This window comes from Coregonus clupeaformis, unplaced genomic scaffold (assembly GCF_020615455.1).
Source record: "Coregonus clupeaformis isolate EN_2021a unplaced genomic scaffold, ASM2061545v1 scaf4351, whole genome shotgun sequence".
Classification (NCBI taxonomy): Eukaryota; Metazoa; Chordata; class Actinopteri; order Salmoniformes; family Salmonidae; genus Coregonus; species Coregonus clupeaformis.
In genome coordinates, this window is record NW_025537805.1 from 10001 (window position 1) to 27352 (window position 17352).

At 44.2% G+C, this 17352-nt stretch overlaps 1 protein-coding gene across 1 annotated transcript; it reads right to left on the reverse strand.

The window, feature by feature from the left end:
- Positions 1-329: 329 nt before the first annotated feature.
- On the reverse strand, positions 330-12522 carry LOC123490674 (disintegrin and metalloproteinase domain-containing protein 12-like; the record flags this gene model as incomplete). The annotated part of the gene is made up of 5 exons (XM_045220568.1): positions 12514-12522; positions 12252-12317; positions 8899-8970; positions 8028-8197; positions 330-414 (listed from the first exon to the last, which is right to left on the reverse strand). Coding segments are annotated over exons 1-5 (402 nt in total), but the record flags the coding sequence as incomplete, so codon positions are not given.
- Between the last annotated feature and the right edge of the window lie 4830 nt (positions 12523-17352).

Genomic DNA, 17352 nt, shown 5'->3' on the forward strand with positions numbered 1-17352 from the left:
GAAGTGGATCTGGTCCTTCACATAAAGGGTTCAATACCCTCAGACGCTGTCTAACACACACACACACACACATACACACACACACACACACACACACACACAGCACACACACACACGCACACACACGCACACACACACACACACGCACGCACACACGCGCAAACACACACACGCACACACACACACGCACATGCACAAACACGCACGCACACACGCGCTCACACACACGAACACACGCGCGCGAACGCACACACACACACGCACACGCACACCACACACTTTATAAACCTGCTGAGTCAGTCAGTCAGAACAGGAACAGAGCCTCTCACCATGACGATGCCCCCAGACTGCTCTGCTGTGCACATGCTCATGATGGGCGCCATGCCGATGGTGGTACCCTGGAAGTACACCCCGCTGTGGAGACCGCCAGTAGGACAACAGTAGAACAACAGTAGCAGGAGAGGAAACATTAGTGGGCTTGTAGCAACAACTAACATTTACAGTATCCCTCTCTGCATGTATTTGTATTAATTACGGATCCCCATTAGTTCCTGCCAAGGCAGCAGCTACTCTTCCTGGGGTTTATTACGGATCCCCATTAGTTCCTGCCAAGGCAGCAGCTACTCTTCCTGGGGTTTATTATGGATCCCCATTAGTTCCTGCCAAGGCAGCAGCTACTCTTCCTGGGGTCCAACCACAATTTACATACAATAAAACAATACATAACACAACACCTTATTAGACACTACTATAACATAACATATTTACAATACAAAATCAACAATACAGCAAATTAACCATATTAAAATGTGTGTGTGTAGAGTGCGTGTGTTAGCATGTGTTTGCGAATGCTGTGTGTGCCTGTGTCTCTTCACAGTCCGTGTTGTTCCATAAAGTGTAGTTTTATCTGTTTTTTTAAATCCTATTCTACTGCTTGACCGAGTTACATGATGTGGAATAAAAGGTCCATGTAGTCATGGCTCTATGTAGTACTGTGCGTTTCCCGTAGTCTGTTCTGGATTTGGGGACTGTGAAGAGACCTCTGGTGGCATGTCTCGTGGGGTATGCATGGGTGTCCGAGCTGTGTGCCAGCATTCCAAACAGACAGCTCAGTACATTCAGCTTGTCTACACCTCTTAAAAAAACAAGCAGTGATGAAGTCAATCTCTCTTCCACTTTGAGCCAGGAGAGATTGACATGCATGTCATTAATGTTAGCTCTCCATGTACTTTTAAGGGCCAGCCGTGCTGCCCTGTTCTGAGCCAACTGTAAGTCCCTCCTTGTGGCACCCGACCACACTACTGAACAGTAGTCCAGGTGCGACAAAACTAGGGCCTGTAGGACCTGCCTTGTTGATAGTGCTGTTAAGAAGGCAGAGCAGTGCTTTATTATGGACAGACTTCTCCCCATCCTAGCTATTGTTGTATCAATATGTTTTGACCTTGACAGTCTACAATCCTGAGTTACTCCAAGCAGTTTAGTCTCCTCAACTTGCTCAATTTCAACATTATTCATTATGAGATGTAGTTGAGGTTTAGGGTTTAGTAAATGATTTGTCCCAAATACAATGCTTTTAGTTTAGGAAATATTCAGGACAAATTTATTCCTTGCCACCCATTCCGAAACTAACTGCAACTCTTTATTAAGTGTTGCAGTTATTTCAGTTGCTGTAGCAGCTGACGTGTATAGTGTTGAGTCATCCGCATACATAGACACACTGGCTTTACTCAAAGCCAGTGGCAGGTCGTTAGTAAAGATGGAAAAAAGTAAGGGGCCTAAACAGCTGCCCTGGGGAATTCCTGATTCTACCTGGATTAAGTTTGAGAGGCTTCCATTAAAGAACACCCTCTGTGTTCTGTTAGTGTCACGGTCGTTAAAGGACGGGTCAGACCAAGGCGCAGCGTGAAATGCATACATGTTTATTTTATAAAATAAACACACGAACAAAACAACGTAACGTGACGTCCTCAGGCTAAACACCATACAAGCCTATACAAGGAACAAGATCCCACAACTAATGATTGCAAACAGGCTACCTAAGTATGATCCCCAATCAGAGACAACGAGCGACAGCTGCCTCTGATTGGGAATCACACCCGGCCAAACATAGAAATACAACACCTAGAAAGTAAACATAGCAATAACAACATAGATCTCCACACCCTGACTCAACATACATGAGTCCCATAAGTCAGGGCGTGACAGTTAGACAAGTAACTCTTCATCCACATTATAGCAGGGGGTGTAAAGCCATAACACATACGTTTTTCCAGCAGCAGACTATGATCGATAATGTCAAAAGCAGCACTGAAGTCTAACAAAACAGCCCCCATGTCACGCCCTGGCTCTGGGGACTCTTTAATGTTGAGCCAGGGTGTTAGTTTCTATGTTTAGTTTTCTAGGTTTATGTTCTAGTTCGTGTTTTCTATGTTGGCCAGGGTGGTTCCCAATCAGTGGCAGCTGATTCTCGTTGTCTCTGATTGGGAACCATACTTAGGCAGCCTGTTTGGCACAGTTAATTGTGGGATCTTGATCTGTATAGGTTTGTGTTGGTGAACCTTTAGACTTCACGTATCGTTTTGTTGTTTTGTTCATGTGTTAAAGTACTCATTAAAAGATGTACGCCTGCGCCTTGGTCCAGTTCTTACGACGATCGTGACAGAAGATCCCACCAAATAAGGACCAAGCAGCGTGTCCAGGAGCAAACGTCGGAGGTAACGCTAGTGGATGTCCTCCTCGGTTGGGGGAAGATCACAGAGGAGGAGGCCGTCCGCTACCGGAGGGCGATGAGGAAGGATGCCCAGGCAGGAGAGGAGAAGCGGCGCCAACCGGGCTGTCGTCGGACAGGCGAGAGGCAACCCCAATATTTTTTTTTGGGGGGGGCACACGGCATGGACGACGGGGCTGCTGGAGGCAGCTACAGGGCGAGTTTGTGGACTAGGAGAGGAGGCCACCAGGTTACGGGGACCATTGATCAGGAGGGAGAAGGAGAGTGTGGAGGCACGGCGAGAGGAACTGAGTAGGCAGCAGAGGGAGCGGAGGTTTATGAGGAAACCCAGTCCCGCTCCTCGCACCAAGCAAGTGGTGTGTGTCACCAGTCCGGTCCGGCCCGTTCCTGATTCCCGCACAAGGCCAGTGGTGTGTGTTCCCAGTACGGTCAGGCCCGTTCCTGCTCCCCGCACTAAGTTAGTGGTGCGTGTTCCCAGTACGGCCCAACCCATTCCTGCTCCCCGCACTAAGTTAGTGGTGCGTGTTCCCAGTCCGGCCCGACCCGTTCCTGCCCCTCGCACCAAGCCAGTGGTGCGCGTCGCCAGCCCGGCCCGGCCTGTTCCTGCCCCTCGCACCAAGCCAGTGGTGCGCGTCGCCAGCCCGGCCTGTTCCTGCACCTCGCACCAAGCCTGTGGTGCGCGTCGCCAGCCCGGCCTGTTCCTGCTCCCCGCACCAAGCCTGTGCTGCGCGTCGCCAGCCCGGTCCGGCCTGTTCCTGCTCCCGCACCAAGCCAGTGGTGCGGCGTCGCCAGCCCGGTCCGGCCTGTTCCTGCTCGCGCACCAAGCCTGTGGTGCGCGTCGCCAGCTCCGGTCCGGCCTGTTCTGCTCGCACAAGCCAGTGGTGCGCGCGTCGTCAGCCCGGTCCGGCCCGTTCCTGCTCCCCGCACCAAGCCAGTGGTGCGCGTCGTCAGCCCGGTCCGGCCCGTTCCTGCTCCCCGCACCAAGTCAGTGGTGCACGTCGCCGGCCCGGCCTGTTCCTGCTCCCCGCACCAAGCCAGTGGTGCGCGTCGTCAGTCCGGCACAGCCCGTGCCTGTTCCACCGGTGTTTAGTCCAGCTCCGGTCAGCAGGGCCAGACCACGAGGGCGAGAGAGAGAGGGGTGGTCACGCCCGGAGCCGGATCCGCCTCCGAGGCGGAATGCCCACCCGGCCCCTCCCCTGTGGTGTTTGGTTGGTGCGGTCGTAGTCCGCGCCTTTGGGGGGGGGGGGGGGGTACTGTCACGCCCTGGCTCTGGGGACTCTTGTTTAGTTTTCTAGGTTTATGTTCTAGTTCGTGTTTTCTATGTTGGCCAGGGTGGTTCCCAATCAGAGGCAGCTGATTCTCGTTGTCTCTGATTGGGAACCATACTTAGGCAGCCTGTTTGGCACAGTTAATTGTGGGATCTTGATCTGTATAGGTTTGTGTTGGTGAACCTTTAGACTTCACGTATCGTTTTGTTGTTTTGTTCATGTGTTAAAGTACTCATTAAAAGATGTACGCCTATCACGCTGCGCCTTGGTCCAGTTCTTACGACGATCGTGACACCCCACAATCTTTTTATCATCAATTTCTCTCAGCCAATCATCAGTCATTTGTGTAAGTGCTGTGCTTGTTGAATGTCCTTCTCTATAAGCATGCTGAAAGTTTGTTGTCAATTTGTTTACTGTAAAATAGCATTGTATCTGGTCAAACACAGTTTTTTCCAATAGTTTACTAAGGGTTGGTAACAGGCTAATTGGTCGGCTATTTGAGCCAGTAAAGGGGGCTTTACTATTCTTGGGTAGCGGAATGACTTTTTCTTCCCTCCAAGGCTGGGGGCACACACTTCCTAGTAGGCTTAAATTGAAAATATGGCAAATAGGAGTGGCAAAAATCGTCCACTATTATCCTCAGTAATTTTCCATCCAAGTTGTCAGACCCCGGTGGCTTGTCATTGTTAATAGACAACAATAATTTTTTCACCTCTTCCACACTCACTTTACGGAATTATTAAAGTAGTTGGCAATATCAGTTGGTTTTGTGATGAATGAGCTTCTGATTCAATGAATGATGGAGCTGAGTTTGCCTTTTTTCCCAAAATTTCATTTAAGGTGCTCCAAAGCTTTTTACTATCATTCTTTATGTCATTTATCTTTGTTTCATAGTGTAGTTTCTTCTTCTTTTTATTCAGTTTAGTCACGTGATTTCTCAATGTGCAGTACGTTTGCCAATCGGTTGGACTTATTTACCATTCCTTTTGTCTCCATTTCATATATGTGTCAAGTGCAGTGTCTGTCTGCTCCTCATTACACACTATGGACCAACATATATTCTTTACATCAACAACATAGGAATCACTACAAAACCTCTTGTATGACCTCTTATACACAATATTAGGCCCAGCCTTTGGAACTTTGGTTTTCCTAGATATGGCTACTATATTGTGATCACTACATCCAATGGATTTGGTTACTGCATTCAAACAAATCTCTGCAGCATTAGTAAAGATATGATCAATACATGTTGATGATTTAATTCCTGTACTGTTTGTAACTACCCTGGTAGGTTGACTGATAACCTGAACCAGGTTGCAGGCACTAGTTACAGTTTGAAGCTTTCGCTTGAGTGGGCAGCCTGATGAAAGCCAGTCAATATTTAAATCACCCAGAAGGTATACCTCTCTATTGATATCACATACATTATCAAGCATTTCACACATGTCATCCAGATACTGACTGTTAGCACTTGGTGGTCTATAGCAGCTTCCCACCAGAATGGGCTTTAGGTGAGGCAGGTGAACCTGTAGCCATATTACTTCAACAGTATTTAACATGAGATCCTCTCTAATCTTCACAGGAATGTGGTTCTGAATATAAACAGCAACACCTCCACCGTTGGCATTTCTATCTTTTCTGTAAATGTTATAACCTTGTATTGCTACCACTGTATCCTCAAAGGTATTATCTAAGTGAGTTTCAGAGATAGTCAGAATATGAATGTCATCTGTTTCTAGCAAATTATTGATTTCATGAGCCTTGTTTCTTAAGCTACATATGTGAGGTTGACTGGCGAGGGTTTGACCATAGAAATGGAGTAATAGTGATTGTATTTCTATGGGTATGACAACCTGGGTTTGGGTCAAGTGTACTTTCTGAAATGGAATTAATCCCAGCCCTAATGGATAGTCTGCAGTAATGGCTGTGTAAAATAGCTACCTGACTAACTGTGTATAGTAGTATAATAGTAGTACAGTAGTAGTATAGTAGTAGTATAGTAGTAGTATAGTAGTTTAATAGTAGTACAGTAGTAGAATAGTATCATAGTAGTAGTATAATATTATAGCAGTAGTATGGTAGTATAATAGTAGTAGTATAGCAGTAGAATAGTAGTACAGTAGTAGTATAGTAGTAGTATATTATTTGTATAGTAGTATGGTAGTAGTATGGTAGTAGTATAGTCGTAGTATATATATTTTTTATTTTTTCACCTTTATTTAACCAGGTAAGCCAGTTGAGAACAAGTTCTCATTTACAACTGCGACCTGGCCAAGATAAAGCAAAGCAGTGCGATAAAAACAACAACACAGAGTTACATATGGGGTAAAACAAAACATAAAGTAAAAAATACAACAGAAAATATATATACAGTGTGTGCAAATGTAGTAAGTTATGGAGGTAAGGCAATAAATAGGCCATAGTGCAAAATAATTAGTATTAACACTGGAATGATAGATGTGCAAGAGATGATGTGCAAAAGATGATGTGCTGGGGTGCAAAATGAGCAAAATAAATAACAATATGGGGATGAGGTAGTTGAGTGGGCTAATTTCAGAATGGCTGTGTACAGGTGCAGTGATCGGTAAGGTGCTCTGACAACTGACGCTTAAAGTTAGTGAGGGAGATAAGAGTCTCCAGCTTCAGAGATTTTTGCAGTTCGTTCCAGTCATTGGCAGCAGAGAACTGGAAGGAATGGCGGCCAAAGGAAGTGTTGGCTTTGGGGATGACCAGTGAGATATACCTGCTGGAGCGCAGACTACGGGTGGGTGTTGCTATGGTGACCAGTGAGCTAAGATAATACAGGGATTTGCCTAGCAGTGATTTATAGATGGCCTGGAGCCAGTGGGTTTGGCGACGAATATGTAGTGAGGACCAGCCAACAAGAGCGTACAGGTCACAATGGTGGGTAGTATATGGGGCTTTCGTGACAAAACGGATGGCACTGTGATAGACTACATCCAATTTGCTGAGTAGAGTGTTGGAGGCTATTTTGTAAATGACATCGCAAAGTCAAGGATCGGTAGGATAGTCCGTTTTTACGAGGGTATGTTTGGCAGCATGAGTGAAGGGAGGCTTTGTTGCGAAATAGGAAGCCGATTCTAGATTTAACTTTTGATTGGAGATGCTTAATGTGAGTCTGGAAGGAGAGTTTACAGTCTAACCAGACACCTAGATATTTGTAGTTGTCCACATACTCTAGGTCAGACCCGCCTGAGAGTAGTGATTCTAGTCGTGGTGGGCGGGTGCAAGCAGCGTTCGGTTGAAGAGCATGCATTTAGTTTTACTAGTGTTTAAGAGCAGTTGGAGGCTACGGAAGGAGTGTTGTATGGCGTTGAAGCTCATTTGGAGGTTTGTTAACACAGTTTCCAATGAAGGGCCAGATGTATACAAAATGGTGTCGTCCCGCATAGAGGTGGATCCGAGCGTCACCAGCAGCAAGAGCGACATCATTGATATACACAGAGAATAGAGTCGGCCCGAGAATTGAACCCTGTGGCACCCCCATAGAGACGGCCAGAGGTCCAGACAACAGGCCCTCCGATTTGACACATTGAACTCTATCTGAGAAGTAGTTGGTGAACCAGGCGAGGCAGTCATTAGAGAAACCAAGGCTATTTAGTCTGCCAATAAGAATGCGGTGGTTGACAGAGTCGAAATCCTTGGCCAGGTCGATGAAGACGGCTGCGCAGTACTGTCTTTTATCAATCGCGGCTATAATATCGTTTAGGACCTTGAGCGTGGCTGAGGTGCACCCGTGACCAGCTCGGAATCCGGATTGCATAGCGGAGAAGGTACGGTGGGATTCGAAATGGTCGGTGATCCGTTTGTTAACTTGCCTTTCAAATACTTGGCTTTCAAATACTACCATACTACTATAGTAGTAGTAATATAGTAGTAGTATAATATTATAGCAGTAGTATGGTGTTATAATAGTAGTATGTTAGTAGTGCAGTAGTAGTATAGTAGTAGTATAATAGTATAGTAGCAGTACAGTAGTTGAATAGTAGTATAATAGTAGTAGTTACCTGACTAGCTGTGCATTATCGTGAGGCCTGTTGGGCAGCAGTTTGAGTTTCCTCCAGTCTAGGAACTCATGCAGGGTGGTGAATGGATCCTGGGTGATAGGACACCTATCCTGGTCGCTCCACACCTCCAACCCCACCAGAGCTACACGGATGTTCAGGGCACGGTAGAACTGAGGGAGAGAGAGAGGGAGAGGTAGAGAGAGAGAGAGAGAGAAGGAGAGCGAGAGAGAGGTGAGAGAGAGAGAGAGAGAGAGAGAGAGAGAGAGAGAGAGAGAGAGAGAGAGAGAGAGAGGGAGAGAGAGAAACAGAGAGAGAGGGAGAGAGAGAGGAGAGAGAGAGCGAGAGACAAGGAGAGCGAGAGAGAGAGAGAGAGAGAAGGAAAGAGGAAGAGAGAGCGAGAGAGAGAAGGAGAAGGAGAGAGGAAGAGGTATGCTAGTGGTATGATAGACTTCAATGTACCACAGCGAACCTTCCAAATTCCTAATATAAAAACCTTCAAACCTCAGCAAACCGTTAATAAGATCTGTCTTTGACTTGACAACAGTAATAATAAATGGTTGATCGTATTCAAACCCTCATCTATGTCATATTACGTTCCATATTAATGTCATCTCCACACTAGCTCTCAGTGGACTTATAGAACCAATCATCTGTTCATAATTGAATCATTCTGTACTCTCAGGTCAGTTCATTCATAACAGGCTGAGAGAGACCCATTCGATAAATCATATTTATATCTGGGCTCAGCTCATATCTGACTGGGCCTGTATCCTAAATGACACCCTAATCCCTACGGGCCCTGGTCAAAAGTAGTGCACTAGTGAATAGGGTACCATTTGGGATGCAGCCTGGATATTGATTCGGTCGTTACCTTGTCCACATAATTGGCGATCTCAGCCAGCCTCTGTTTGACCTTCTCCACATCCTTCCCTTGTTTCTGGAACTGAGGAGGAGGAGGAGGAGGACGGAGGAGGAGGAGGAGGGAGGAGGAGGCGGAGGAAAATAAAATAAAACGGAAAAGAAGCAGAAGCAGAAGAAGAAGAAGAAGAAGAAGAAGAAGCAGAAGCAGAAGAAGAAGAAGCGAAGAAGAAGAAGAAGAAGAAGAAGAAGAAGAAGAAGAAGAAGCAGAAGAAAAAGAAGAAGAAGAAGAAGAAGAAGAAGAAGAAGAAGAAGAAGAAGAAGAAGAAGAAGAAGAAGAAGAAGAAGAAGAAGAAGAAGAAGAAGAAGAAGAAGAAGAAGAAAAGAAGAAGAAGAAGAAGAAGAAGAAGAAGAAGAAGAAGAAGAAGAAGAAGAAAGAAGAAGAAAGAAGAAGAAAGAAGAAGAAGAAGAAGAAATAGCAGGTCAGTATACTGTGCTGCTTTAAGTCGAACTGATATAGTTGCCAAAGGCATCATGATACTGTGACTCTCTCTCAGTCTGTGACTCTCTCTCAGTCTGTGACTCTCTCTCAGTCTGTGACTCTCTCTCAGTCTGTGACTCTCTCTCAGTCTGTGACTCTCTCTCAGTCTGTGACTCTCTCTCAGTCTGTGACTCTCTCTCAGTCTGTGACTCTCTCTCAGTCTGTGACTCTCTCTCAGTCTGTGACTCTCTCTCAGTCTGTGACTCTCTCTCAGTCTGTGACTCTCTCTCAGTCTGTGACTCTCTCTCAGTCTGTGCTCAATAAATGTCAATCATCACAGTCGATAACATCAAATAAAAGGTCTTAACTGCATAATTACTGGGGCTCTGTCACACTGACCTTCATTTACTGTCAGTGAGAGACAAGAGAAGACAAGAGAAGCCTGGCTCTCAAGAGAAGGCAGGTTATGTGCACACTGCCCACAAAATGAGGTGGAAACTGAGCTGCCAAATGTATGACCATATTACATTTAAGTCATTTAGCAGACGCTCTTATCCAGTATTAGAGAGACATATTTCCCTCAGATTACACAGACCAAAAGAATGCGAAAACAAATCCAATTTTGATAAACTCCCTTATCTATTGGGTGAAATACCACAGTGTGCCATCACAGCAGCAAGACTTGTGACCTGTTGCCACAAGAAAAGGGCAACCAGTGAAGAACAAACACAATTGTAAATACAACCCATATTTATGTTGATTTATTTTCCCTTTTGTACTTTAACTATTTGCACATTGTTACAACACTGTATATATACATAATATGACATTTGAAATGTCTTTATTCTTTTGGAACTTCTGTGAGTGTAATGTTTACTGTTAATATTTATTGTTTATTTCACTTCTGTTTACTATCTACTTCACTTGCTTTGGCAATGTTAACACACGTTTCCCATGCCAATAAAGCCCTTAAAATGAGTCCCACTCTCCCACTCTCCCACTCTCCCACCATTCTCCCACTCTCCCACTCTCCCACTCTCCCTCTCCCACTCTCCCACTCTTCCACTCTTCCACTCTCCCTCTCCCACTCTCCCTCTCCCTCTCCTCCTCCTCTCCCACTCCCACTCTCCCACTCTTCCACTCTTCCACTCTCCCTCTCCCACTCTCCACTCCTCCCACTCTCCTCTCCAACTCTCCACTCTCCTCTCCCACTCTTCCTCTCCACTCTTCCACTCTTCCTCTCCCACTCTCCCACTCTCCCACTCTCCCTCTCACTCTTCACTCTTCCACTCTTCCCTCTCCCTCTCCCACTCTCCCACTCTCTCCTCCTCTTCCACTCTCCCACTCTCCCACTCTCCTCTCTCCCACTCTCCCACTCTCCCTCTCCCTCTCCTCTCACTCTTCCACTCTTCCCACTCTCCACTCTCCCACTCTCCCACTCTCCCACTCTCCCACTCTCCCACCTCCACTCTCCTCTCCCACTCTTCCACTCTCCACTCTTCCACTCTTCCACTCTCCCCTCTCCCTCTCCCACTCTCCCACTCTCACTCTTCCACTCTTCCACTCTTCCCTCTCCCACTCTCCCACTCCCACTCCCTCCCTCTCCCTCTCCCACTCTCCTCTCCACTCTTCCTCTTCCTCTTCCACTCTCCCACTCTCCCACTCTTCACTCTCCCACTCTCCCACTCTCCCACTCTCCCACTCTTCCACTCTTCCTCCTCCCACTCTCACTCTCCCACTCTCCCACTCTCCTCTCCCACTCTCCCACTCTCCCTCCCACTCTCCCACTCTTCCACTCTCCCTCTCCTCTCCCACTCTTCCTCTTCCCTCTTCCACTCTCCCCTCTTCCCTCTCCCTTTCCCTCCCACTCTTCCACTCTTCACTCTCCCTCTCCCACTCTTCCTCTTCCCTCTCCCACTCTCCACTCCTCCACTCTCCCACTCTCCCACTCTCCCACTCTCCCCCTCTCCTCCCTCCCACTCTCCCACTCCTCCTCTCCCTCCTCCACTCCTCCACTCCCTCTCCACTCTCCACTCTCCCACTCTCCTCTCCACTCTCCCACTCTCCCACTCTCCCACTCTTCCACTCTCCTCTCCACTCTCCCACCTCTCCCCACTCTCCCACTCTTCCACTCTTTCTCTCCACTCTTCCACTCTCCCACTCTCCACCTCTCCCACTCTCCCACTCTCCACCTCTCCCACTCTCCCACTCTCCCACTCTTCCACCTCCCACTCTCCCACTCTCCCACTCTTCCACTCTCCCCTTCCCTCTCCACTCTCCCACTCCTCCCACCTTCCCACTCTCCCACTCTCCCACTCTCCCACTCTCCACTCCTCCCACTCTCTCCCACTCCCACCTCCCACTCTTCCACTCTCCCACTCTCCCACTCCCACTCCTCCCACTCTCCCACCTCTCCCACTCTTCCACTCTCCCACTCTTCCACTCTCCACTCTCCCATTCTCCCACTCTTCCACTCTCTCCACTCTCCTCTCCACTCTTCCACTCTTCCACTCTTCACTCTCCCACTCTCTTCCACTCTCTCCACTCTCTCCACTCTTCCACTCCCACTCTCCCACTCTCCCCATCTCCTCTCCACTCTCCCTCTGTCTGCCCTCTCTCAGAACACATGCAGCATAGTGGGACTAGTGGGGAGAGAGCCCACCTGTAAGTCAGATGGTCAAATACTAACAGGGACACAGCTTTATTTAAAAAAACAAATATAAATACACATCATATCACATCACAGACGATAATAGAACTGGGCAGGGAGTCTGATGTGTGTCTCTGGGGGTGACAGGTCATGACCTCCGGGCCCGTGACCTCTGATCCTGTGATATGTGACAGCGGAAGGTGAAAGGTCATCCCAGGTCACCCCTGGTGCTCACCTCTCTGTTGTCCGCTACGATGATAAGCTCCACATACTTGGTGGTGCTCTGGGCATGTCTCCTGTGCTGTGGGGGGAAGGAAAGGAGGGAGAGAGAGAGGTGAGGAGGGGGTGGGGGGAGAGATGGGATGGAGGAAGAGAGAAAGAGAAGGGGAGAGAGGCACCCCACTGCCACAAAATGATGTGGATTTTAGTATTTATTTGTTGAAGTGGGGACAGTAACATTAGTTCCTTATTTTTTCTTCTATAGGTTTTATTTTCACCATCGCCATCGTACTGGAGCTCATAAAGCCCTGGACCCTGTCTCTCTCTGGACTCTGTCTCTCTCTGGACTCTCTCTCTCTCTGGACTCTGTCTCTCTCTGGACTCTGTCTCTCTCTGGACTCTGTCTCTCTCTGGACTCTGTCTCTCTCTGGACTCTGTCTCTCTCTGGACTCTGTCTCTCTCTGGACTCTGTCTCTCTCTGGACTCTGTCTCTCTCTGGACTCTGTCTCTCTCTGGACTCTGTCTCTCTCTGGACTGTCTCTCTCTGGACTGTCTCTCTCTGGACTGTCTCTCTCTGGACTGTCTCTCTCTGGGGAACACGTGACATCTTCCAGTTATCCTTTAATGCATCAACAGTGGTTGGATACAAGGTCTGAGTCCCAAATGGTACCCTATTCCCTTTATAGTGCACTACACAGGGAAAAGGAGGCCATTTGGGACAGACGTCAATGACCACCCTCTACCTCTATAACTTTAGGAGCCACTCTCCTCTACCCTGACATCAGCTAGATAGGAGAGCAGAGTGAATGAAGTGGACGATGTCATCAGATAAAAGGAGAAGGAGAGGGAGAGATGGTACATCTCTTAGCCAGGAGAATAAAAGCATATTTTACTAAATATCTTGAAATCATAGGAATGGTGGTCTCCCTTTCTGGGAGTTCCTGTGTGTGAGTGTGTGTGTGTGTGTGTGAGCGTGTGTGTGTGTGTGTGTGTGTGTGTGTGTGACCTCAGTCTTCATGTCACGTCTCCTTCAGTTCAGACATCAGAATTCAGAGTGAGACTAAACAATAGCTGCTTGTCATCTTTAAACCCTCTCTCTCCCTCTCTACGCTTATCATCAAAGGCTCAACTAAGGCGTTGGCTGTTAGACGATGCAGTAAAAACAGAGATCCTTGTCGAGAGGTGAGATGACGAAGATCACAATCTAGCAATGCTTTGAAAGTCAAGGTCAACAGCTCGTCAACAAGGGTTATGTGGTTTATATGGGTTGTGGAACAGTGTTCCCTCATACTATCACCGCTATGGATGCTGCATACGGAACTATTATGGATCTATTACATTATATTCTGTTCTATAGCTGCATACGGAACTATTATGGATTTATTACATTATATTCTGTTCTATAGCTGCATACGGAACTATTATGGATCTATTACATTATATTCTGTTCTATAGCTGCATACGGAACTATTAGGGATCTATTACATTATATTCTGTTCTATAGCTGCATACGGAACTATTAGGGATCTATTACATTATATTCTGTCTCTATAGCGCATACGGAACTATTAGGGATCTATTACATTATATTCTGTTCTATAGCTGCACACGGAACTATTAGGGATCTATTACATTATATTCTGTTCTATAGCTGCACACGGAACTATTAGGGATCTATTACATTATATTCTGTTCTATAGCTGCACACGGAACTATTAGGGATCTATTACATTATATTTCCTGCTCTATAGCTGCATACGGAACTATTATGGATCTATTACATTATATTCTGTTCTATAGCTGCACACGGAACTATTAGGGATCTATTACATTATATTCTGTTCTATAGCTGCATACGGAACTATTATGGATCTATTACATTATATTCTGTTCTATAGCTGCATACGGAACTATTAGGGATCTATTACATTATATTCTGTTCTATAGCTGCATACCGAACTATTAGGGATCTATTACATTATATTATGTTCTATAGCTGGATACGGAACTATTAGGGATCTATTACATTATATTCTGTTCTATAGCTGCATACGGAACTATTAGGGATCTATTACATTATATTCTGTTCTATAGCTGCATACGGAACTATTAGGGATCTATTAGCATTATATTCTGTTCTATAGCTGCACTACGGAACCATATGGATCTATTACATTATATTCTGTTCTATAGCTGCATACGGAACTATTAGGGATCTATTACATTATATTCTGTTCTATAGCTGCATACGGAACTATTAGGGATCTATTACATTATATTCTGTTCTATAGCTGCATACGGAACTATTAGGGATCTATTACATTATATTCTGTTGCTATAGCTTGCATACGGAACTAGTTATGGATCTATTACATTATATTCTGTTCTATAGCTGCATACGGAACTATTAGGGATCTATTGGCATTGTCATATTCTGTTCTATAGCTGCACACGGAACTAACCCATGGATCTATTACATTAAGTATTCTGTTCTATAGCTGCATACGGAACTATTATGGATCTATTACATTATATTCTGTTCTATAGCTGCATACGGACACTATTATGGATCTATTACATTATATTCTGTTCTGTAGCTGCATACGGAACTATTAGGGATCTATTACATTATATTCTGTTCTATAGCTGCATACGGAACTATTAGGGATCTATTACATTATATTCTGTTCTATAGCTGCATACGGAACTATTAGGGATCTATTACATTATATTCTGTTCTATAGCTGCATACGGAACTATTAGGGATCTATTACATTATATTCTGTTCTATAGCTGCATACGGAACTATTAGGGATCTATTACATTATATTCTGTTCTATGTGCATTACGGAACTATTAGGATCTATTACATTATATTCTGTTCTAGGAAAGGAAGTAGCTGCATACGGAACTATTAGGGATCTATTACATTATATTCTGTTCTATAGCTGCATACGGAACTATTAGGGATCTATTATATTATATTCTGTTCTATAGCTTTGCATAACGGAACTATTTAGGGATCTATTACATTATATTCTGTTCTATAGCTGCATACGGAACTATTAGGAGGCTATTACATTATATTCTGTTCTATAGCTGCATCTACGGAACTATTAGGGATCTATTACATTATATTCTGTTCTATAGACGGCATACGGAACTATTAGGGATCCCAATACATTATATTCTGTTCTATAGCTGCATACGGAACTATTAGGGATCTATTACATTATATTCTGTTCTATAGCTTGCATACGGAACTATTAGGGGATCTATTACATTATATTCTATTCTATAGCTGCATACGGAACTATTAGGGATCTATTACATTATATTCTGTTCTATAGCTGCAACGGAACTATTAGGGGATCTATTACATTTATATTCTGTTCTATAGCTGCATACGGGAACTATTAGGGATCTATTACATTAGTATTCTGTTCTATAGCTGCATACGGAACTATTAGGGATCTATTACATTATATTCTGTCTCTATAGCTGCATACGGAACTATTAGGGTATCTATTACAGTTATATTCTGTTCTATAGCTGTATACGAACTCATTAGGGATCCTATTACATTATATTCTGTTCTATAGCTTTGCATACGGAACTATTAGGGATCTATTACATTATATTCTGTTCTATAGCTGCATACCGGAACTATTATGGATCTATTACATTATATTCTGTTCTATAGCTGCATACGGAACTATAGGGATCAGACATTATATTCTGTTCTATAGCTGCATACGGAACTATTAGGGATCTATGGTACATTATATTCTGTTCTATAGCTGCATACGGAACTATTAAAGGATCTAACACATTATATTCTGTTCTATAGCCATACGGAACTATTAGGATCTATTACATTATATTCTATTCAGTATAGCTTGCAGACAGGAACTATTAGGGATCTATTACATTATATTCTGTTCTATAGCTGCATACGGAACTATTAGGGATCTATTACATTATATTCTGTTCTATAGCTGCATACGGAACTATTAGGAGATCTATTAGACATATATTCTGTTCTATAGCTGCATACGGAACTATTAGGGATCTATTACATTATATTCTGTTCTATAGCTGCATACTGGAACTATTAGGATCTATTACATTTATATTCTGTTCTATCAGGCAGCTGCATCAAGGAACTATTAGGATCTATTGCATTATATTCTGTTCATATTAGTACGGAACTATTAGGATCTATTACATTATATTCTGTTCTATAGCCATGGAACTATTAGGGATCCTATTACTATATTCTGTTCTATCTGACGGAACTATTAGGGACTATTATTGATAGGTTGTTCTATAGCTCATTCTCATCAGGAACTATTAGGATTCGCTTTACATTATATTCTGTTCTTAGCTGCATACGGAACTTATTAGGGATCTATTACATGATATATTCTGTTCTATAGCTGCATACGGAACTTATTAGGGATCTATTACTTATATTTCTGTTTCTATAGCTGTCATGCTGCTGAACATTAGGGATCTATTACATTATATTCTCTTCTATAGCTGCATACGGAACTCAGGGATCTATTACATTGTATTCTGTTCTTATAGCTGCATACGAAACTATTAGGATCTATTACATTTATATTCGTTCTATAGCTGTCACACGGAACCATTAGGGATCTCTATTGCATTATATTCTGTTCTATAGCTCATACGGAACTATTAGGGATCTATTACATTATATTCTGTTCTATAGCTGATACGGAACTATTAGGGATCTATTACATTATATTCTGTTCTATAGCTGGTCAATGAACTATTAGGGACATTACATATATTCGTTTATAGTGAATAGGAATATTAGGATATTATATTAATTCGTTTATAAAGAATATTGGGGGATCTGGTTATATATATTCTTTGTTCTATAGCTGCACATGAACTATTAGGGATCTATTAACATTATATTCTGCCTTATAGTTGCACACGGAACTATTAGTGGATCTAATAGCATTAAATTTGCCCTATAGTCTGTAATATGGAACTATTAAAAGATATCACATTATATTCTGTTCTATGAAATATTGAATATTAGGATTATTAATTATATTTTTTTCTATAGCTGCATACGGCAC